This window comes from Tribolium madens, unplaced genomic scaffold (assembly GCF_015345945.1).
Source record: "Tribolium madens isolate multiple individuals breed KSU strain unplaced genomic scaffold, Tmad_KSU_1.1 Scaffold_19;HRSCAF=116;Tcas5.2_LG9, whole genome shotgun sequence".
Taxonomy (NCBI): domain Eukaryota; kingdom Metazoa; phylum Arthropoda; class Insecta; order Coleoptera; family Tenebrionidae; genus Tribolium; species Tribolium madens.
The window spans coordinates 4,319,950-4,342,786 of record NW_025400983.1 but is presented as its reverse complement, the minus strand read 5'-3'; the positions used below and the strand labels follow the sequence as shown (position 1 = coordinate 4,342,786).

Below are 22,837 nucleotides of genomic sequence, written 5' to 3'. Positions count from 1 at the left end.
AGATGCAATGAGATGAAATTCAGACGTCTGGCGAGCTTAATTTTGTAATAATACCAGCATGACTGCAACTTTATTATCAAGATCATCACGAAATGAAATACATAAATTATGTCATCACACAAAATTGTTAATTCGTACTTATCAGCGAGTGGCTTAATCGGAAATTCCCTTAAAGTATTGCGTGTAATAAACGATTTACAAAGTCTTTGTATCATTATATGAATCTATGTATAAAATTAAAAAAAATATTTAGTCTTAAATTCAGTGGTAGTTTTTTATAAAAAAATTCTGTCACCACTAAAAATTGTTAAATTCGGTTTATCATCGAGTCTTTTAATTGGAAATTCCCTCAAAGAATCAAAACAATAATGAAATTTTAGTCATAATTCTGCGGTCTGATAAAATTTTACTTCGGTGAAATGAGATCACCGCGATTTTCCAAGGACGTCGAACCTCGTTGATGGAACTCGAGTATTTCCCACAAGAAAAACATAAGTCAGCTATCGAAACTACATTTACAATATTTCCCCCCAAAAAAAAAGAAATTATGATCAAATTTAATAAGTAACAAAAATCTTTATTAATTGCCACTTTTTATATTCTTATTATGGATCATTTTTTTCATAACTGTTATACTTCTAGTATGACCAAGAACTGCTTCATATACAGGATGTTTGCAAAAAACGCCACACAGACTATAACTCGGCCACTTGAAAAACGAAAGTTTGTTCTCATACAGAGTAAACTACAGACTAAAAAATTGCCTTTTTGTCAAAATCAAATAATTTAAGTGAAATTACATCTTATTTCAGAATATTCTAACAAAATTCTTACCAAAAATCTACAAGTTTTTATATTTATATTTCCCGAAATACCTAATAAACTTTTTGTGCTGAGTCCTGAAACTTGAGTCACCCTGAATCCACACATTGGAAGTTTCAGGACTCTATTTTTGTTTTTGATGATTTGTTTAAATTTATGTGAACTCAATGGTGTAGCCTTCAAATAGTGATTTTTGCGAAAATTTTGAATTTTTTGGAAAAAATGTGAAAATTCCAAAGAATCGATTGTTGGTCGTGTTCTGTCAAGGGTGGCGTTTGTTGGCCGTCGGCGTCGTGCATTCCGTTTCTTCTCTACCCTGGGGCGAACCAATCACATACGGCAGTAAAAGCGCCAGAGACTCGTTGCCCAAGAGCAGCAATTCCCCCGCCCCGACGACTATTTAAAGTTGCGGCGCGCAGCTTCGCATGAGTTCACTTCTGGTCGGTCGGTTGTCCGCTCGATCTTCTTGGTTTGGTGTCGACCTCCTGGACATAAATCGCGAACCGAAGAAGTAAAAAATTCTTCGACAAAAGAGACACGACATCGCATTGCCGGTCGGTGCCGAGTTTATTTCATATATTCTTTTCTTTCATCGACAATCTGCGAAGAGGTAAGTCCGGAGTGCTCCGAGTGTTGGTGTTGAAATTTTTCATAAATTCGACCGGAAAAAAGTGCAGTGGTGAGGATTGCAGTGATTTTGGGGTAACACATAAAAAATATTAAAAAAATATTTTTTTTCGTGGAGTTGTATGTAAACTGGTCGTTTCTTTGCTAACCACCGACTGTTTGCCAACGTACTTTGCATCCCTGTGTTAGTCTCCAAACATTATCTAGTTCCCACGGCTATCGGTCCAGGTATCTACAAACACGGAGAAGAATCTCGAGTTATTTATTTTATTTTGTTTGCATTCGGTTCAATAATTAGCCGATCGGAGGAAAATCCGGTGAATCAATTCGGTTCGAAGAAATAATCCGGTGCAGGTTTCATTGTCCCAGTAACCTTCCGGTTAAATAATTTCACTATAATGGCCCTATAACTTACGTTTAACTGTAACCGAATGGCAAAAGTGGCTTTAATCGTCCAGTAACCGGTCGTACGACATCTCTGTAAAAATCCCATCCCGTTTTGAGTCCGGTCCCCGGAATATTCGGCCGTTAATGACACAGTTATTGTTAGGTAATTCGTCAAGGTTGTCCGCCAAGCTTCGAATTAAATCCTTCCTTACATCATTCGAGTCGTTTTCCTTGATGAATCATTAAGCTTTTTTGCGGCGAGTCATTGACATTGTCCTCCAACAGGTTGCTGGTAAATATAGCTCGTTGGTCAGACGATAAAAACGGTAAGACCGGATTCGAGACGCATCTTCCGGAGCCCCGGACCGCTCCGGAGCTTTCGCGAGCTTTCAAATTAGACAAACATTTGCTTTGACGAGTAAATAAGGCGTCTCATGGGAAAAACAGTGTCGCCGGCCCACGGCCAGTTTGCTCAACTCGTTCGATCTGTAGACGCAAACACTTATTTTTACCACCCGAAAATGACACTTAAACGTTTGTAACAATGCGATTTAATTGAGGAAAATTGCCGTCGAGGAGCCTCCAAAACTCATTAAAATGCAATACGGACCCACTGACTGCAACAACCTTTATCCATTCTGTCAAAGACCCCATGGAAAAAACTCGACTATGAAATCGCGATCGCCACGGAAGAAACAAATCGAGAGCAACGAACGCGTGCTGAATGCCATCTTTTTTCTTGTTACAGGACGCGCCATGGCGGCGTGGACTCGAATTTTCCAAGGGCCGGTCCTGCTCCTGTTCGTCGTCCTTTGGGCACCACAAGCTGTACGAGCCGGTAAGTCGCTTTTGCTTTGATCGCTTTCCAAACCAACAACTCCGGTAATCGCATCAGAGGATGATACAAATTTAAACCAAGTCCGGTGTTGCTGTGAAACAATGACACTTGTTTCTTAGTATTTTAACGGTCCGTAATTATGACGACTACCACGTATCATACAAAAGAACAGCAAAGATCAAGGTGAACTATTTGAACAGTTAGACGCGTAATTATATTTGTGGATATGTATTTATATTTGTTATTTTCATTACACATCATGTACGAAAAGCTCACATTTATTTCAATTAACGTCACTTTTTTTTACGATAAAATCATCTTTAATGTGTTTTTGTCGGGAGATGAATCTCAATGCCGTTGTAAAAATAACTAGGAAAATAAAATTTATAAACATCGAATTCTTTCATTAAGATAATTAATTCAAATCGTAATTTACATAAATTGCTCAGGTTTTCTTGTTTTACGAGACGCCTTTAAAAGTGATAGCGAGTAAAAGTTATATTCAATGAATGGAGAACACAGGAAAAAGAAAAAAACAAACTTGTAATACGTATTTGTAGAAAATTAACTGAAGACATTTATTTCAAATTACTTTATTATGACCCTTGATGGGTATTTTTTGTGTTTTATAACTTTTGACGACAAATTTTATACCAATTTAAATAAAAAATATTTAAGCCTTTAAGCATTATTGAATTTTACCAAAATATGGTTTCTACATCTATACCTAATAACTTGAATAAGTTGACGGTTTGTCAAATGATATTTTGGTTTTTTATTTTCTACTTACATTGTCAGTACCTATGTATTTCAAAAATTGAGCAAAAATAATAATTTTAAGTAACATCAAAGTAATTAATTTATTAATTTATTAATTTACCAAAAAAAGTTGGTACATTTAACCTCAACAGACCTTTTTTTCTTAAAATGACTTTTCTCTGTGAAAAAACGACCAAGTTCTTAAATTCTGTAGAGATTTTTATAAAACGGGAATAGAATATTAATCATTTGTGTATTAATAAGTTAATAAAAGTTAATATTGTCAAATATTGTATCTGAGGGATGGATGTGATGCATACCAATCAGGTTTTCCTATTTATTTTGGTTTCTGTTACTTTAAAGAAATGCAAAAAATAAAATTAGAAAAGGCTGAAAGACGTTTTGAAATGTTTTTTTTTGTGTTTTGAGCAATAAAAGAACCAAATTTGGAAAATGTGTTTTAATCGTTCTAATCTGGAATGGATGCTGCATTGTCATTTAGACAAACAAGAAATACAGTTTCTTGTCGAAGACAAACACGATCAATAAATACCGTTCTTTCACTTTTTCCTTACTTTTCGGTACAGTTTCTTGGGGTCATTAGACCTACGTGAGAGATTTGATATATCGTTTTATCAGAGAAAAACTTTTCGTTTGATTGCTTTTCGGTATTTTCTCGTTTCGACCTTGTGTCTGCAATTAAAGAAGGTAAATGAAATGAGAGAGGAGTCCGTCTCCCGTCTATTTACTTTTCTTTCTTTCAAAAATAAAAATCGCATCATGCAAATATACAGGAAGGGGTCACTTCAAGTCATCTTGAAGGCTGTTAAAATTCTTGTTATACCGTCTAGGTATGAAGTAGATCATGTCAATTACTTTTCGAGGTTAGTATTTGGTATGTGAACTAGTAAATTACGTTGTCAACATAATGTAACAGATGTAATACCGTCAACTGTCCATGCATATTCAATTAGACAATGCACGTAATGAATTTCAATGCGAAGTATCCAATTTTAAGAACCGCAATTTCTCGAACTTCATTGGAACACATCCAGCATGCGTCTGGAATATTTCGCGTGATGTTTTATTCAAATATGTGCGATGGTATGCTGGTGTCAGTCGTGAGTATCGCCACCGGGAACGTCTGCGGTGTTAATGGGTCGATTTGCGGTGTTTTTCGTGTGGCGGCGGTAACCCGATCCGGTGTGTAATTACAGCCGCTACTAATAAAGCACACTTTTTACGAGGCATGTGTAAAATCGAATCGGCTGGAAGTCGAGGTTCGCGTCTTGACCTCCCAAGCAGTCTCCTCGGACGTCTGATGGTTCTCCCACGCCGACTACCAGGCCGCCTTTTCCTCCGTGCATACGTTTTGCATTCGAAAATGACGCGATATATGCGCGGATCGTGATTATGTAACCGGATTTACAGTTACAGAAGACATGGGGACAGGATCGAAACGCGAATATCATCGTCATCGACGACAACCTCCTTGCATAAATACGACAAATTCACTCTTTTTCGTGCAAGTTCGACGACCGGGTTCCACTTTGAGGAACCAGCTAAACAACCAAAATTAGGAAAGTTATTATGTGTGAAAGACGATAAACCCGCACTCATCCGGACTTTGAGAGGTACCACCTTTGTTTGGAGACAGGTGGTCGATTTAATCGGCTATGCAAATATTCGCACCTATTTACGGTAGACTGTTTGAGTATGAGTCAAGGCTTTGCCAGTTGACCTCTTTGTACCCATACAGATTTTTTTGAAAGAATTCTACTTTTAAAAATTGAATAAAGAAACATCTGATAGGATGAGGTAAGAATGTCAATTTTGGTTCTCTTGGCTTTGCTGTCGGTGTCTTTCACTAAAGTGTTCATCAGTGACTTATATTAAACATTTAGCTACTTGTATGCAAGTATTGGTTCATATATTATTATGCAAAGTAGTACTCGTACCGCTCCTATTTTGTCCTTGATTTTGTCACTGACCTGTACGTCGCGGAATACTGGTCCACATTTATTTTTCCCATGGTGTTAACCTAATTTTTGTTATGATGCAGCCCCGTACGAACAAGACACGACAGAAATCGAATATTATCCAATCGCCGATTCGACCGGTTGCTATTACAACTTCCAACATTACGACGAAGGAGACAGGATAATCACGAACGAGCCATGTTTGAATTGTACTTGCCATAATAGGATGCTCATGTGTTACCTAAGAGTATGTCCGTTTACAAAAGCAATCGGTCAAGACTGCAAAATCGAGAAAAGAGCGGATCAATGCTGTCCTGTTATAACCTGCCCTGAAGGTACGACAATCAAGTAATGAAGCGAACAGTATTAATGGTTTTATTTTTAGTACCAGTTCAACTTTTGACATCTACCACCCAATCGTCGACAGCGGTCGGTCATTTGGATGCTTACGGGTGTTCCATCGATGGACTGTTCTATTCAGACGGAGCGAGAGTACCGTCCGATCCCAACAAACCGTGCGAACTTTGTTACTGCATCAGGAACAAAACGGCCTGTGTCATGCAAGAATGTACGCTTAAAGTCGAAGGATGCAAACCAGTTTATCAAGAAGGTGTATGTTGTCCAGTTCGGTACGATTGCGGTAAGCCACGTTTGAAACCCTTCGAGTTCTTGGCGTTCTAATTGCGATAATTACAGAACATCCCGATTACAACCTTCTAGAAACGACCACCAGAAGACTAATTACCACAACAACACAAGCTCCAACAACGACTCTCGCTGGACCGGTCGACTGCGTCTACAATAACGAAGTATACGCTGATGGTGCTCTAGTCATCAAAGAAAAACCATGCGAACATTGCTACTGCATGAGAGGTGATATTGTGTGTGCTGTTCAAGAATGCAATCCTACTCCACTCGACAAAGTCAATTGTACGGCATTACCACCGAAAGAAGGACAATGCTGTGCTGACTCTTATGACTGCGATCACATGACTGAGGAAGACCTTACGACTGGGTATTTGTACACAACTCCATCACTTGTCAGCTTTGATGAAAAAGCAACAGTTCGACCAGAAATTGAACCTGCGACAACACAACAACCAATAGGCAAAGAAGGTGAAACACAAGAACCTGTTACAGTTGTGCCGAGCGAAGCTGAAAAAGAACATCCAGAACAACTTCCTGAAATACCTGAAAAGGAAGATCACGAAGAACCAGTCAAAGGTGTTACGTCACTTTTCGATGAACAAGCTCACGTCACAGAACCGCAAGAAGTACCAACAACTGTCAAGGCACCACAAGAACAAGAATCGAATGAAATTCCAGAAGAACACGAAATTGTAACTGCTGGTCCTCATATTCCATCACAAGACGAGATAGTTTATCCTCAAGAAACCGAATATCCAAAACATTCAACTGAAGAACACGAAGCTGGTTCCGGGGAAGGTCAAGTAACAGAACAGGAAACTGAAATACCTGGACAAGCCACTGAAAGTCCCGAAATTGGAATACCTAAAGGCACGGAATTGCCACAATCACCGGAAACTGTAACTGAAACTAAAGCTTCGGAACTTCCGGAACATGCAACTGAAGCTAAGGTACAGGAAATTACAGAGAAACCGGAACATGTAACTGAAGGAAATATTAGCGAATTACCACCAACTGTCACTGAAGCTGAACATGAGCAACCACAACACGTACCAGTCGAAGAACACGAACCGGAGGAAGAAGAAGAAGAAGAACACGTTACTGAATACGAAACACATGAAGGTAAAGGAACAGAACTGCCACACGAACAAGGGCCGGAAGAACCTGAAGCTGGTACTACTGAACACCCACATGTAATCCAACACGTTACGGAGATTGCACCTGAAATTGGTTCCGGTTTGCCTCATGAAATGGCAGCTGTTACTGAAAGAACAGACGGTAAAGGCACCGAAATACCACAAGAAGAACATATTCCGGAAGTAACAGAAAAGGAACAAGTTGGTGTTACGCAAATTCCATCCGGTCATGTTCCTAAAGGGGAAGAAGAAGGCCAACAACCAGTTGAAGAAGGTACCAAAGTGCCGGAAGAACACGTAACGGAAACACAGACCGTCAAGGCCGGTGAAATACCACAAGTACCAGAAAGTGTACCACAAGAACATGTGACAGAAGGTGTTGTACCAGAACATGGATTGGGAGAAAAGGTCACTGAAATACCAACAGCTGCTGGTGAAGGTACAGAAGTGCCAGAAGAACATGTACCAGAAGGTGGAATTACTGGATTGCCGCCTAAAGATTTGGTATATCCTACTGAAATACCTGAAGGACAAGTAACAGAAGGTCATGAGTTGCCCAAAGAATATGCTACAGAATTGCCAAAAGAACATATTGCAGAATTACCAAAAGAACATGTTACACAGTTGCCAGAAGAACAAGGTACTGAATTACCAAAAGAAGGAACTGAGTTGCCTAGAGAACATGCTACTGAAGTACCAGAAGAACAAGAGAAAGAAAAATTACCTTCCGTGACTGAAAGTTCGGTCACTGAACATGCTCCAGAACAAATTATTACAGTAGTACCAGAAGAACTTATACCTGTCGAAAAAACTAAAGAACACACTACGCACAGACCAGAAACTGAAACTGAAACTTCGCAAGAACAAGTTACTGAAGGACAAGCTAAAGGTGAGAGTACCGAATTGCCAGAAGAACATGTTACTGAAGAAATTTCCAAAAAACACGAAGTGCCTAAAGAACCTTCAGTCGAAGAAGAAAGTACTAAATTACCGGAAGAACATATTACTCAAGGTCCAGAAAGTGAAAGTCCAACTGTATTGCCAGCGGAGCATGTTACTGAGGCCAAGATTGGAGAAGAACCTACTGAACAACCAAAAGAACACGCTACAGATGTTCCTGCTGTTGTTGGTCCAGTTACTGAACTACCATCTGAACATACAACGGAAGAGCATGTTCATAAAGCTACTGAATTGCCAGAAAAGGAACATATTACTGAACATCCGGTTCTTGGAGTTGAAACCACCAAACAACCAGCTGGACACGTAACTGAAAAACACATTCCTGAAGGAACAACATTATTGCCAGAATATATTACTGAAGGACATGTGGATGAAGGTAAGGTGACCGAACAACCTCAGGCACATGTGACTGAACAAGGAAGAGAAACGGAAGCATCTGAAGGTCAAGTCACTGAAGTTCCACAGCCACATGCTGATGAAGGTCAAATAACAGAACATCCAGAAGAAGAACTACATGTTACAGAAGGACAAGTAAAAGAAAAACCAGAAATTATTACTGAAGGAAAACTTGATGAAACAACAAAATATGCTGAAGAACCAACTCCCGTAGAAGGTGAACTCCCTGAAAATTATCCTGTGGAACACGATCACGTGCCCGAAGTTCCTGAACAACAAACAGAAAAGGCAGTACCCGAAGTACCAGAAACTGAAACCGAAACTGCAACTTCAGCACCTTCAGAAGAAGCTGAAACCGAGAAAACACGCAAAACCACAATTAAACCATCTCTTATTGGACAAACTGAAAAAAGTGTCACAGAACACGAAGCTGAAACTCACATTCCTATTAAACCTAGTGAAGAAGCTGAAGGTACTACTCCCAGATTACCACAAATGCCAGTTGAAGAAGAACAAGAAACCGAATCTGCAATTGGTAAAGTAACAGAACAACCCAAGGAAAAAGAAACAGAAATTCCACAACAAGCAACTGATGCTTCAAGAATTCCAAGTGAAGAATTTGAAACTTCGAACACTCCAGGAGAACCTTCTGGTGAAGTTACAGAAGAACCTACTTATCCTCATGCTGGTCATGAAGGTGTGGAAGAAGAAGAGAAACCTGGAATACCTGGAGAAGGCAGTTGCTTGGTTGATGGACAAACATACAAAAACAACTCCAACGTTCCACCAATCAACCACTGTCAAGTGTCTTGCAAATGTATGAGTTCAATCTTGCAGTGCGAGTCTGTAACTTGTACACCACCTCCTTCGAATTTACAACACTGTATGCCTGTGTATCAAGGACCTGACAGTTGTTGTCCAACATACAGTTGCAGTAAGTTAACTTCAATTAATAAATTGGCAAACTATTATTTTGTCTATTTGCAGGTGTACCTGGAGTAACTAGCATGGAATCAGACAGTCACAAAGTCGAAATATCTACCACAGAAACAATCCCAGGCACTGTCGGTGTTAATATCTTGATACCAAGCGAAGAAGGTATTGTTAAACCAGAAGGTACGACAGCATCCAGCCGCGATTCGACTGAATTGCCAGAATATTCACTACCAGAAGAACATGTTACTCATGAACAACCTGGAGTTAGCGAAGCAAGTGTAACGCCAGAAAGTTACGTTCCACCTGCTACTACGATCAAATCAGTACCTGCTCATACTGAAGTGCCCGTGGAAACGGCAACTGGAACAGAAAAGATTGAAGGACAAGTTACAGAAAAACAAGGAGAATTGCAACCTACAGAAATCAGTCACGAAGCTACTACACTCAAATCTAGTTCTGAAAGCGAACAACAACCAGAAGTTCATGTTACTACGGACTACCCAGAAGATGTAAGACATGATGAAGTGCATCCTGATGAAGGAGAAAATGCCATAGAAGATCATACATATTCCCATGTAATAGATTCTGGCCGAGACCCAACAGTAACGGAACAAGAAGAAGAAGAAATAACAACTCCATCGCCGGCACTTGTAACAGAAAAACATCCAGTTTTTGTTACGGAAACAGAAGAAGAAAAAGCAACAGAAGGGCCAGAGAAACCAATTGAAGGAGAAGCTCCTGCTACTGAAATTCCAAAGACTGAAGGAAAAGTTCCAGCTGTAACTCAAGGTGTTATAGAAAGTGTTCCTGAAGTTGTTACTGAAGGTGTGACAGCGGGTGTTACTGAAATTGCTCATGAAGGAACTACAGTACTAGTTACTGAACCAGCTCTTAAAGCTAGTTCTGAACCTTCTGTTGAAGAAGAAGCTAAAGTAACTACCGAACCTTCGAAAGAAGGTCCAGTGAGTGCTACTGAACCGGTTGGAGAATACGTTCCTAAAGGTGAAGTTGGAAAAGAAGAATCTGCATCTGCAACAACTGAATATCTCAAACCCAGTATTCCTGAAGCTGAAACTAAACTTCCAGAAGCTGTAACTGAAGGCAAAAAAGAATTACCTGAAATACCAAGCATTACATCACAACAAGAACACGTTACTGAAGGTGTTAAAGAACAAGAACCTCACTACGATGAAGGCGCTCAACCACATGAAGATCATGTTACTGAAATTGAAATACCAGCTACCGCAGCACCTGTAACTGAAGGAAAAGCTCCAGAACAAGAAACTGAAGAAGAGATTATTGAAGTTGCTACCGAACCAAGTGCAACAGAGAAGGTCCCTGAAAGTATAAGCCATGTAACTGAAAAAACGCAAGAAGGCCAGCTTCCCACACACGATGAAGGTGCAACTCAAGTTCCTCAAATACCTGAAAAAACAAGCGAAAAAGGCAAACCTGTTGAAGAACCTGAAGTCACTACTGCTCATGTTCCTGCAGTTGGTGTTACTGAACCAGTGGTTACTGTACTTCCAGAACATAAACCTACTGAAGCCGAAGAAATGCCAGAACACAAACCGGAAGCTGGAATTACTGAAAGAGTTGGCGGAGAGGAACATACTACTCCTCGTTATGTATCTGCCGAAGGTTTGCCGGAACTTGCCCCTGGAACCAAACAACCAGAAGGAACAACAGTGCAACCTGAAGGCAGTACTGCCAAAGCTGAAGAACACCCAGAAACTGTTCAACTTACTCATGAAATTGAAAGTAGTACTGCTAAGACTGCTGAAGAACCGCATATTACAACCGTTCAACCAGGTTATGAATCCGAAGGCAGTACTTCGAAAGCGGTTGAACAACCAGAAATTACAGCTAAACCTGGCTATGAACATGAAGGAAGTACTCCGAAAACTGATGAAGCACAACCAGAGATTACAGCTAAACCCAGTTATGAATCTGAAGCTACTACACTTAAAAGTGTCGGAGAACTCGAAGGGTCTACAGCTCAACCTAGTCACGAAATTGAAGGCGCTGAAAAGGCCGAAATTACAACAATGCAACCTAGTCATGAAGCTGAACAACCCGAAATCACAACGGCTCTACCTGGTTACGAACACGAAGGTACCACTATTAAAGCTGCTGGACAAGAACCAGAAATTACAGTTAAACCTAGTCATGAAGCTAAACAACCCGAAATCACAACGGCTCTACCTGGTTACGAACACGAAGGCACCACTATTAAAGCTGCAGGACAACAACCAGAAATTACAGTCAAACCTAGCTACGAACCTGAAGGTACTACTCTTAAAAGTGCTGAACAACCAGAAATCACAGTCAAACCTTTCTATGAACCCGAAGGAACCACTGTTAAAGGTGTCGAGCAGCCAGAAATCACAGCCAAACCTGGATATGAGCATGAAAGTACCACACTTAAGAGTGCTGAACAACCCGAAATCACAACCAAGCCGAGCTATGAATCTGAAGGTACCACTGTTAAAGCTGTCGAGCATCCAGAATTCACAGCCAAACCTGGATATGAGCCTGAAGGTACCACCCTTAAGAGTGCTGAACAACCCGAAATCACAGCCAAGCCTACCTATGAACTTGAAGGTACCACTCTTAAAGAGATCGAGCAACCCGAAATCACAGTTAAGCCTAGCTATGAACCCAAAGGTACCGAACAACCAGAAATCACAATTAAACCTGGTTATGAGCTCGAGGGTACCACTCTTAAAAGCGTCGAACAACCTGAAGTCACAGGTAAACCAGCATATGAGCCCGAAAAGACTACTGTTAAGAGTGACGAACACCCCGAAATCACAGTTAAGCCTAGTTATGAACCCGAAGGTACCGAACAACCAGAAATCACAGCTAAACCTGGATATGAGTCCGAGGGTACCACTCTTAAGAGTGTCGAACAACCTGAAGTCACAACAATTAAAACTGGCTACGTTCCTGAAGGAAGTACCGAGCCTGGAATTCCAGAAAAAGAAGAACCTTCTGTCCAAACCACTCCCAGAGGAGAGGAATCTGAAGTCACAGAAAAGGAAACTAAACCATTTGTTTACATTCCTCCTACTTCTGATCATGAGCATGTACCAGAAGAAGGTGGAGTTACCGAAAAAGAAGGAGAAAGTTACACGACTATCGGTTATAAACCCGAAACTACTATTCGTCCTGAACATATTCCAAGCGAAGGCGAAGCGCCTAAAACAACGGAAGAAGAAGCAACAGAACCGGTAGTTACAGTGACGGCAGTGCCTGCACTACCAGAAGGACAACAACCTGAAGAAGGCGAAGAAGAAGCTCCAACAAGACCTATAGTTCCAAGTCTCGAAGAAGAAAAAGAAAAATCAACTGAAGTTCCTACCACGGTACGATCTCCAATCAGTGGTGAAGAAACCACCGAACCTCGACCGGCAATCCCCGGCGAAGGCCAAGAAATCCCCGAAACATCAACCAAACCTGAAGTTTTCACTTCCCCAACACTCACTTCAACCACTCAGCCCAACACCACCGAATTATACACTTCGGGTCCAACTACTGAAGAATCAACCAAGAAAAGCGTCACTGGTGAACTATCAACCTCCGCTCCGTCCACCACTCTCACCAGTTCTACAACACTGCCACCACCTCACAGCATGCCCGAATCGCCTGACTACCAAGCCCCCGTCGAGGAGGAAGACTACGGCGAAGAGGACCAAAGTGCCTTCGGCCCTGGTACTTGTCGATACGGCGGCAAAGTTTACGTTTCTGCTCAGCAAATCCCTCGCGATGATCCTTGTGATTTCTGCTTTTGCTTCCGCAGCGATATCATTTGTTTGCAACAGAGCTGTCCTCCGCCAATCCCGCGATGCCACGAAGAACCTATTCGTGGTTTCTGTTGCCCGAGATACGAATGCCCCGTTTCTATGGCAACTTCTGTCAATATAACAACGACCACCACAACAACGACAACCACACTACCTCCGCACTTCTTCTCGCACGCTTACAAGGGCAGGGCCCAGAGGAGCGGATGTCAGATAAGAAATAAAGCGTATCAAGTCGGTGAGGAGATTAAATCAGCGTCGGGACCTTGCCTCCACTGCATGTAAGTGTTGTAGAAAAAAAATTGTATGCGATTTATTTCATGTTTTTCTTTTGTAGATGTGGCGACAACGGTCAAATGAAATGTGATCCGAAGGCTTGCAGTCCTGAGCCGATGTTGAGGCAGATGATAGCCGCGGCGGAATCGCGAAGGAGAAGATGAGTCGTCGAAGAAAAATAGTGACAATGCACGAGTCAGGAGTGTTGTGCAAGTGATAAGACAATTATATAATTGATTATAGTCGCGAACTTTAACATAAAGCATTCTCGGGTGCCAAAATGAACTCTAATCTGTTGTATAACTTAGGTTTTGTGCCTTTTTGCGCGGACTTGGTCGAGTCCCTCATGTGCATGTGGAAATCGCACGATAAAACAACAAATTTTGGTGATGCACACGTATACTTTTTTCGACTACTTATTTATATTATGACTGAACTGAAATTTTTTACAATTTTTGTAATTAGATTTTTTCAAGTGTCGTTTTTTGATAAGCCATTTGATATACCCCATGGGCTCTTATAATAATTAGTGTTATTTGTGTTGCGTATCCCGAACGAGTCTGAGTTGTTTGACTAGCAGAAAGTGCATATTTTATGTAGCTTAAACCGACTATTTAAATTACAAAAAATATTTCTGCTACTTGAACGCTTAGACGACTACTTGTATATTAACGGATGCTCAATATTATATATAATTAAGTAGATCTTGTAGTATTTATCTATAATTAAAAATAAATAAATTATGTAAATGATTTACACACACATCTACACTTATTTCCAATCCACACCCCAACACAGACAAATACGACTGTTTCTTCACAAAATCCTCATAAATGTTGTGATTCTAGACTAGATAGACATTTAACAAATAAATTATCTCTACAATTAGCTCAGTATCTCGACTCATTTGGCTCTCATCTCAAAGCTATCCAACTTTCCACTCCCCCATCCGATACTGAGAAGAGATTAGTCAAAAATTTTTTGGAAGGTGGTTGTTGAAAAAAGTTGAGCGAATAACAAATTTTTACTTTTTTTATTATTTTGTAAAAGCGGCAAATCTTTACTTCAATGATATAATATTTTGACGTAGACATTATGTAAAATGTTCTGGGGAATTGATAGCGTCAAGAAAACTGCAAAATTCGTAATAGTTTTGAAGTTAAGTTTTCTTCTAAAATAAAGCAATTTGAGCAATTTTCAATCCAATTTTGCTCGATTTTAATACTTCCCACCTTAGAATTGAGCCAAATCGATTCAAGATATCACAAATTGCGTTATTTCAGCTTAAAATCGAATCGGATTTAGTTTAATTTTCAACTTTATCAGAAATTTTCTCAATAACTATTTACCACAGAACACTGATCTTTTTTGTATATGATAGAAAATTAAATTCTCTTTCCAACGGTACCAAATATAAGAGGTTATTACCAATAAGTCCGGAGTTATTGGTAATAGACCGCTCCGGGTTCCAAAAATCGACCAAAATCTCGACAAAAATCACATAAATTTTCAACTTTAATATTGATCCATTTAACGTTTTTTACATTTCTAGAGGTCTTAAAGACTCAAATAAGTGCATAAAACGCCATTGGGTCAAGTTTTAAAAATTTCGAAATTTTTGAATTTTTGAATTTTTGAAGATGAGCGGTAGTAAAATCGTAAAAATAGTCAATTTACCTTAAGTTGTAAAAACGCTTAAAATATGGTTTTCTAGACGTAAAATTACGCGCTGAACACAATGCAATAAGTTAAAATACTCCACGATAAATAGTTTTCGAGATATTGAGTAAAAAAGTTAAGACTAAGGCTAGAAATATCCGATTTTGACCAAAAAACCAAATTTTTTTTATTCTTATGAAAAACTAGGTTTATATGTAAAATTTAAAAAAAATTGTCAATTTACCTTAAGTCGTAAAAACGCTTGAAATATGATGTTCTAGACGTAAAATTGCGCGCTGAACACAATGCAACAGGTTAAAATACTATACGATGCATGCTTTTTAAGATATTGAGTAATAAATTTAAGAATAAGACTAGAAGCATGGGCATTATATCCGATTCTGATAGAAAAATCAAATTTTTTTTATTCTTATGAAAAACTAGTACCTACTACATGTAAAATTAACCGGAGAATCGCCTGCACAAACCGTTTTGACCTATGGCTCAAGATTTTATTATTAATTATTTATACAAAAAAAAAAAAAAGAATAGTATATTAAAGTACAAGTTGCAGAAGGTTCAAGCACAAATTTGAAATTCCGAAACGAGCCGCGAAGCGGCGAGTTGAGGAACAAATGAGTACTTGAAGAACCTTCTGCAACAAGTGCTTTATACTATTTTTTCTATTTCGCCGCTTTATATCATTTTGTGAATTAAAAAACGAAAATAATTTTTTTTTTCTAGAGAATTTCGCGACGGTTGGCGACATTTATGCGTGGCTATAAAAAATAAAAATTATTCTTATTTTCACATTTGAAAATGAATTGTGAAGAAAATCCGTCACGAAAATTAAATTACCGCGAACGACTTATTCCAGCACGCAAATGACGTCATTTGGGTGCTGGAATAGACTTATTCTAACACCGAAATAGAAAAAAAAAACATAAAGAACAAAACTTGGAAATAATAGAAAAAATACCTAGTGCTATTATTCCTTTTCATAAGAAATAAACAATGCTGTTACGAAATCTGGAGGCAACTTTGACCATTCTTCGGCAATCCGGGCACTCGGAGCGCTCCGAGAATCTCCATTTTACTCCTCGGTGTTCCAAGTTGGAACACTCTGTATACCACTGCGCAACTCATGTCTCAAGTTTGCGTCAAAGTCAGCTGTTTGTTCATATTTGACAAAACTTCAGTTTTCGTTATTTATTAATAAAAAAACACATGGCTTTAACTACTACGTCGAAGTTAATAAGGCCTTCATATCACTTACGTAACATGACCTCAAATCAAATAAAAACAGCCGGAATTTTAGGTTAGTCTCATGCTTTTCAGACTGAATTATTGTTGAGTAATAGTTATAGGAGACGAGCTTCTTAAGGGCGAAGTAATCGACACAAATTCTCCATGTATTACAAAGGAACTACACAACATAGGCGTCAAAGTCAAAAAGGTTGGCCGAAGGCCCGAGAAATCACAAATAAACTTGGATAGATTTCTGTTATAGGTGACGAAATTAACGAAATAAGTACCGAAATCCGCAATTTCACTAAATTGTACAATTATGTCATCACGACGGGGGGCATAGGCCCCACACATGATGACGTAACGTTTGAAGGTATCACATTTAAGGCCACTAACCTGGTCTCAAGACTCATGTTGCAGCTGTCTCCAAAGCCTTTGGGATCCCGCTCGTCCTCAACCCGCATCTTCGCAAATTATGCGAGAAGTTCTACCAAACGACGGACGCCAACCATCCTGGCATGAAACTCGCCATGGTGCAGCCCCCATGTCTGAAAAAACCAAATAAATCTGAGTCAATTTCAGGTTCCAGAAACGGCAAAATTGACTTTTTCGGATCAAAATAACTATCCTAATGTCTCAGTTGAGAATGTGTACATGTTCCCAGGCATACCTGAGCTTTTCCAGAGGTCTTTTCTCAGTCTGAGCACGAAGTTGTTCAAATCGGATGAGACGGTTTTCCACTGCAAGGCACTCTATGTGAATTTAACAGAGGATAAAATCGCGGAGGAATTGGGGAAATTAGCGGCGGATTTTCCGGATGTACAAGTCGGATCGTACCCGAAATTGTTCCACAAGTATGTTTTCTGTGGATTTTTACAGATTTTTCACGAAATAATGCATTTTCAGACTGTACAAAGTCAAAATAACAATGGAGTCAACAAATGAAAATTCGGTCAAAGCCGCCACTGATCAACTACTCGCCAAATTTCCCAAAGAGGCTATTGTAGAAGTGGATAAAGATAGTTTGTAAAAATAAACCCCTTTAATAAATTATTAATTTGTAAAAATAATCCATTTTAATAAATCATTTACCAATTTTTCCGACTTTTTCTCACACAAATTTGAAACTTTCAAGTAGGCAGGGCCAGTGCGACATCTAACAATTTTTAGACTGAACGCAAGTTGCAGATGGTGACTGTTAGGTGTCGCTAGTCGCGGTTAAATTATTTAACCTTAATTTTTTGTTGCTGGCAAAACTATTATTTAAAATTGTATTTATTTTATTTATTAAGGTTTATTTTTTGGTTTTATCGCAGTGAATAATTTTTTTGTATGAATTTGCAACGACAAGTGTCACTTTTTCGTAGCAGGCTTTTGTTTTGTGTGCTGTGCGCAAAAAAAGACTTGAAGTAATTAAGACTTTGCATCTGTATTGTTGGACCGGCGTTTGTTGCATCGTTTTTTATGGTAAGTGTGCTATTTAGTGTTTTTTATGTTGTTTTTGTTGTTGTTTTGATTTAACCTTAAAGGCAGTGGCGTGCTGATTGATTGAAGCCGTCTCCCTGATGATTTGATTGATTGCGAATAGGTGTCTGTATTATCGGCTCATGGCGGGAGATTTGAACTGTTTTAATTAAGTGAGTAGAATAGAGTAGAACTCGTTGGTTCTAAATAATGTACACATGTGTCCCGAGGGAATACATTTCATTTGTTCGGGAATGCCTTCATTTTTCCTGAAGTGGGCCTAGGAGAATTACTTGATACAGATTAAAAGAGATTGGATACTCTGATATTCCAAATGGTTTCGAGTTGTTTAATTTTTTAGGTTTGTTATATCAAGTGGAATGGCTTGCGGATGAAGTGCGTGCAATAAATCAGAGTTTCACTTTCGCGATTTTCTACGAAAAAATGGCTGGAATTGTCCTGTAATGGCAAGTAGAAATCGGGTTAGTAGTCTGGAGGTGAAAAAGCGAGACAATGGACGAATATGGCCCCGTTTAAGGCCGCTAATAGTCCGGTCTAGCCGGCTTTTTTTCTATTTATGACGGTTTTCTTTTGCAAATTCCGCGACAGGACTTGATTTGTGTCCGGCTGCTGATAATGTTCTTGATCACATCGTCACAAATCAAAGAGACATTATGTCTGGAATTAAAATGTTGGCCGTAAATCAAGTGGCCATTGTCTCTGAACCAGTATGTAGATTCACCTGAGTAATGGTCGCGACGCTGCCAACCAAAATCGAAAATTCCCAACGAAACATACAGATTTTTTCACGCCTCGACTTTTCCATGTCAACGTCGATCCAGGACGTTATTTAGCGGTTGATTGGTGCTATTCGTCAATCACTCTTACCCTCAACATTTACATACTCTGTGCTGGTTGCCGACAATAACTCAACCCTTGCATTAACTGTCAAACCTCCTTCACTGCCCACCATCGGCCATAAATCCACATAAACCAAATTCTTCGGACAATGTCGAATAATTGGACCATTCCTCCTGAACGATTCTTTTGTGGGGAAGAAAATCGCCTCATATATGAAGTTGTCGCGATTGTTGAAATTGCAAGCGTGAAGGTCAAGTCTTAGCGTAATCACTACATTGTCTGACAATGTGCCGTTTCCGTGTCGTTTTATGCTGTTTTTATCGGCGAAAAAGTGACAAGTCCGAGATGGGAAATCTCTTCATTGATGGCGGGTTTCCTACAATGGTGCACCGTTCTGACGCTCCGGGGCGTATTTATCGTGTTATAATGAGGCTGTAATGTGTACGTTTTATGATCTTATTTATATGTTATTATTGATTGAATTAATACACCTTGTTGAGTATCCGAGTACTGATTATTGCGCTCGTAATTTATCTTTTAATGGAGTTTTTTCAATGTTATGACGGTGATTAGGCGGCGGGGTATTTGATTATTTTACGTTTATTAACTTTCGTTTAAATAACTCGAACTCAGCTTAAGTCTCAAAAATTGATTACAGATAGAAGACTTAAAATTATGCTCAAAATAATATGTCATAGTGAGTCATAATTTATATTGAGGTATTTGCTCAGATTATTTGACAATTATTGGTCTTACATCGCTCATTGCTCAGTTTACGCATCTTTTGCTCAGCTCAAATTTGGGATGTCAGTAATTATTCATCTTGACTATTTGCTCAATTTCAATTGTTCATATTAGAAAATTTTAATAGTTATAAAGAGAAATATTAGCTTTTCTGTTGGTGATATTATCATGATTTACTTACGCTTAGATTAGACTTAACTATGGACTTTTGCTCAGTTTGAATTTGAACAATAAATTGTTATAATATGTAAAATCCTGCTCAGGATGTGATGTATGTTATAGTGCGATATTATTCATTTTGAGATATTTGCTAATATTATTGCTTAAATTGCTTATTTCATATTTAAGAATAATTGATTTAGGTATATTCGTATAAGAGAGGGGGAAGGACCTATTAAGTTTGCTTAGAAATTTGAAAATTACATTTACATCTGGTTAGATTATTATTATTATCATCACGTTCAATTTACACAAGTTAAATTCTAACAAAATAATTATAGAACTAAAAAAAACTAAAATTCTGCGTTGATAGTTGTCATAGTGTATACTACTGTTTTATATTTTGACATAGATAGGGTAGCCACAGATAGGGTTTTTATGTACAAAAAAAAATATTTTTATTGCAAAACTCATCTTTCTTTACACCGTCTGACAATATTTCAATGTTTTAACGCAATATATTCAAACAGACTTCCACAAAATTTTTCAAAAATTTTTTTCTTTTATTTTCACAACGTTTTTGTACTTTTTTAAGTGTATTGAACCCCCAAGAGTGCAAATGGTTTAATTTTGAAGCTTTTAATTTTTTCGATTTTTGTCGAAATTTTGGGCGATTTTCGGTATCCGTTGCTAATAACTTCGGAATTACTGACGTTAGTCTTTTTTGTTTGGTATCGTTGGAAAGTAATAGTTATTACAAGACGATAAAGAAATTGTTTATCTATGAATGAAAAGGTTAAGTTTACGAGTGGACTTGTTTCACGAGTAGATAAACAATCTTTGTCGTCGTGTATAATATTTCGTTTTATTTTGTAATCACCTACCAGAATTTATTGAATATAAATAGTAGATAAAAATTACTTTATTTCACAAGACAATAAGAAAACTACTTTATCTACTGAAATTAATTGATAAAATCACTCTTTAACATTGAGTACAAAATAAATTTAATTTTTATCATATAAAAAAAAAGATAATTCTCCTACGTTCAATAGTTATCGAGAAAATTGCTAATAAAGTCAATTATTATCTAAAATATTAATTCAATTATAACTTCTAAACGATCAAAAATTTTTCAGTTTATTTGACGCCAATCGATTTCTTGGAATATTCTACATATGGATGTTAAATATAAGGTTTGAGGTACAGTTTTGCCGCAATTTAAAATAATGAAAATAAAAAAAGTAAAAATCTGTGAATCAGAAGATTTATATTCAGTTATGACAATATCGAAAATAATTATATGTATACAAAATTAGAATATTTAATTTGGTTGTTTCTAAATTATAGTTTTAGTTTTAGTACTACTACAAAATAATTTTGCCTGATTTTGTTCTGGGGGGTGCTGCGCCACTGACTCAGACTATAATTTGCTTATTTTATGTTCGATTTTTTTTATAATTACTTATACAGGGTTCGCCAGAACTCGCGCTCCAGAGAAAAATGCCATATAAGGTAAGATACCAGGAACATGGAAAAAATGTAAAAAAAAAGGTTACTAAAAGAGGAAACAAGGAAACTATATCCTAAATTGTAACTTTGTTCAATGTTATTTGTGGCTTTTATTGTCAAAATTTTTGTCCCTTTACTAAATAATTGTAAAAAAACATATACAAGATCATCATTATCATTAAATAGATATAAAAAAATGTCAAATGTCAAAAAATAAATGTCAAAATTTTTTGACAGTTAGAATTTTTTAAACATTTTTTTCATGTTCTTGGTATCTTACCTTACTTGAAAATTTTCTCTGGAGCGCCAGTTCTGGAGCACCTGTACGTGCGAAGGCAGAATTAAAAATTTTGTTAGAAATTAGTGAAATTTAGTAGATTTATTAATGGTCAGTTTACACAAATACGTATTTATTTTCAAATAAACTCAAAGCTTTTGCCCAATCATTTTAATTTTAAAAATTTTAATTTTTTTCTGGTTATAAAATTCTGCTCAGATAAAAAAATTAGACGTAATAGAGAGATAACTTTGAAGAAGCTAAACATAATCGTTTTAAATTTTACTGCTAATTTGTTATTCAGCTCAATGAAAATGGACAGTTTAATAAAAAAATTATTTACTTATTTCTTGTTAAACATGTTGCTTCAAACTCTTGCGTAGATTAATTTAAACAATAAAATATTGTAACTTCCGGACGTGACCCACTTTGCAGATTTTCCAGATATCTTGGATTAAAAGTTTCCGAAAACTGTTAAATGATTTAAAATTTACTTTGAGCAGTTATATTGAAATGTTTCGTGTAGTGTCCAGGTGGGGTTTCAGGTGTGTTTTTGCAATAATAAGAGAGTATGTATTATTAGAGCGACCCCTCGTCGAAAGTAATATTAAATTTTTATAAGAAGGGAAAAAAGAAATAGAAAAGTCTTTTCCGAGTAATATAGGTTTATGGCTTCCATCTGTGAGATTACTTTAGACGTTTCAGAAGAAAGTGGACTTTTCTGTGAGATAGAGGATGAAATAAAAGAAACTCGAGGAAAAAATAAAAGCTTCACTTCTTTCACATACTGTTTTGTGAGCTTAAAAGCAGTTGTTATCAAACATATTCAGATGTTGTTGTCGAGTCCCACCGCCGACTCCTCATCCCTCTTTTCTTCACACAATACCGGCAGCAGGACGTCGAGTTTCCTCTCCGCATTTTCTCAAACGATTCCATTCCGAATTATTATATTCTTATTTTTCCTCTCGCGATGAGGAGGACTTTGTTAAACTCTTTCTCTTGTATTGTGTGCTCGTTTCAGATTTATTTTAATGCTTGTTTTCTTGTTTCACGAAACACTAACTCCTAGACTGGAATTATATTTATTGCAAGTTCGGGACGAATCATCGATTGATTCATTTTGCAATTTCCTACCGCGAATCGGATATTAATAGATGGAAACGGGGAAAAGAAACTTACATCTGTCAAGAAGATGATTGAGAGATTAAAGAAAAATCGGAGTGCTAGAGACAGACCTAATTGTCACTCGATTTCCTTTTTTATTCATTGATCGTTTAATTTATTTTTTATTATTTAACCAGATGATAAAATCACTTTCACTTCGCTGGTTATAATAGCTCAATTAA

General features: G+C 37.8%; 3 protein-coding genes across 5 annotated transcripts in view; all 3 read left to right on the top strand.

Moving 5' to 3' along the window:
* The first annotated feature begins 1,263 nt into the window (after positions 1–1,263).
* LOC123008314 (titin) lies at positions 1,264–14,455 on the top strand. 2 transcript variants are annotated; one of them, XM_044404116.1, is made up of 7 exons: positions 1,264–1,432; positions 2,585–2,674; positions 5,496–5,747; positions 5,798–6,052; positions 6,109–9,486; positions 9,540–13,572; positions 13,629–14,455. In XM_044404116.1, exons 2-7 carry the CDS (start codon positions 2,593–2,595, stop codon positions 13,729–13,731), a joined length of 8,103 nt encoding a protein of 2,700 aa, XP_044260051.1. In that variant the 5' UTR covers positions 1,264–1,432; positions 2,585–2,592; the 3' UTR covers positions 13,732–14,455. The 2 variants fall into 2 exon arrangements, with proteins under 2 accessions (XP_044260051.1, XP_044260056.1); XM_044404121.1 differs by lacking the exon at positions 1,264–1,432 and adding an exon at positions 1,464–1,524.
* A 1,923-nt stretch (positions 14,456–16,378) lies between these two features.
* LOC123012408 (FAD synthase-like) lies at positions 16,379–17,541 on the top strand. 2 transcript variants are annotated; one of them, XM_044410298.1, is made up of 6 exons: positions 16,379–16,544; positions 16,588–16,682; positions 16,724–16,847; positions 16,895–17,007; positions 17,057–17,328; positions 17,381–17,541. In XM_044410298.1, exons 1-6 carry the CDS (start codon positions 16,454–16,456, stop codon positions 17,502–17,504), a joined length of 819 nt encoding a protein of 272 aa, XP_044266233.1. In that variant the 5' UTR covers positions 16,379–16,453; the 3' UTR covers positions 17,505–17,541. The 2 variants fall into 2 exon arrangements, with proteins under 2 accessions (XP_044266233.1, XP_044266241.1); XM_044410306.1 differs by having other exon boundaries at positions 16,403–16,544; positions 16,737–16,847.
* Positions 17,542–17,708: 167 nt separating this feature from the next.
* The window catches only part of LOC123012394 (TOX high mobility group box family member 4-like), a 77,106-nt gene continuing 71,977 nt past the window's right edge, over positions 17,709–22,837 (top strand). Inside the window, exon 1 of the mRNA XM_044410286.1 lies at positions 17,709–17,941. Within this exon, the coding sequence (XP_044266221.1) occupies positions 17,939–17,941 (3 nt within the window). The 5' untranslated portion in view covers positions 17,709–17,938. The remainder of the gene's footprint in view (positions 17,942–22,837) is intronic.

Coding starts and splice junctions, on each gene's coding strand:
- LOC123008314 (XM_044404116.1), top strand. CDS start 2,593: ATGGCGGCGTGGACTCGAATTTTCCAAGGGCCGGTCCTGCTCCTGTTC. Junction 2,675..5,495: donor ACCACAAGCTGTACGAGCCG/GTAAGTCGCTTT, acceptor GTTATGATGCAG/CCCCGTACGAACAAGACACG. Junction 13,573..13,628: donor GGACCTTGCCTCCACTGCAT/GTAAGTGTTGTA, acceptor TTTCTTTTGTAG/ATGTGGCGACAACGGTCAAA.
- LOC123012408 (XM_044410298.1), top strand. CDS start 16,454: ATGGCTTTAACTACTACGTCGAAGTTAATAAGGCCTTCATATCACTTA. Junction 16,848..16,894: donor TGATGACGTAACGTTTGAAG/GTATCACATTTA, acceptor CTCATGTTGCAG/CTGTCTCCAAAGCCTTTGGG. Junction 17,008..17,056: donor CTGGCATGAAACTCGCCATG/GTGCAGCCCCCA, acceptor AGTCAATTTCAG/GTTCCAGAAACGGCAAAATT.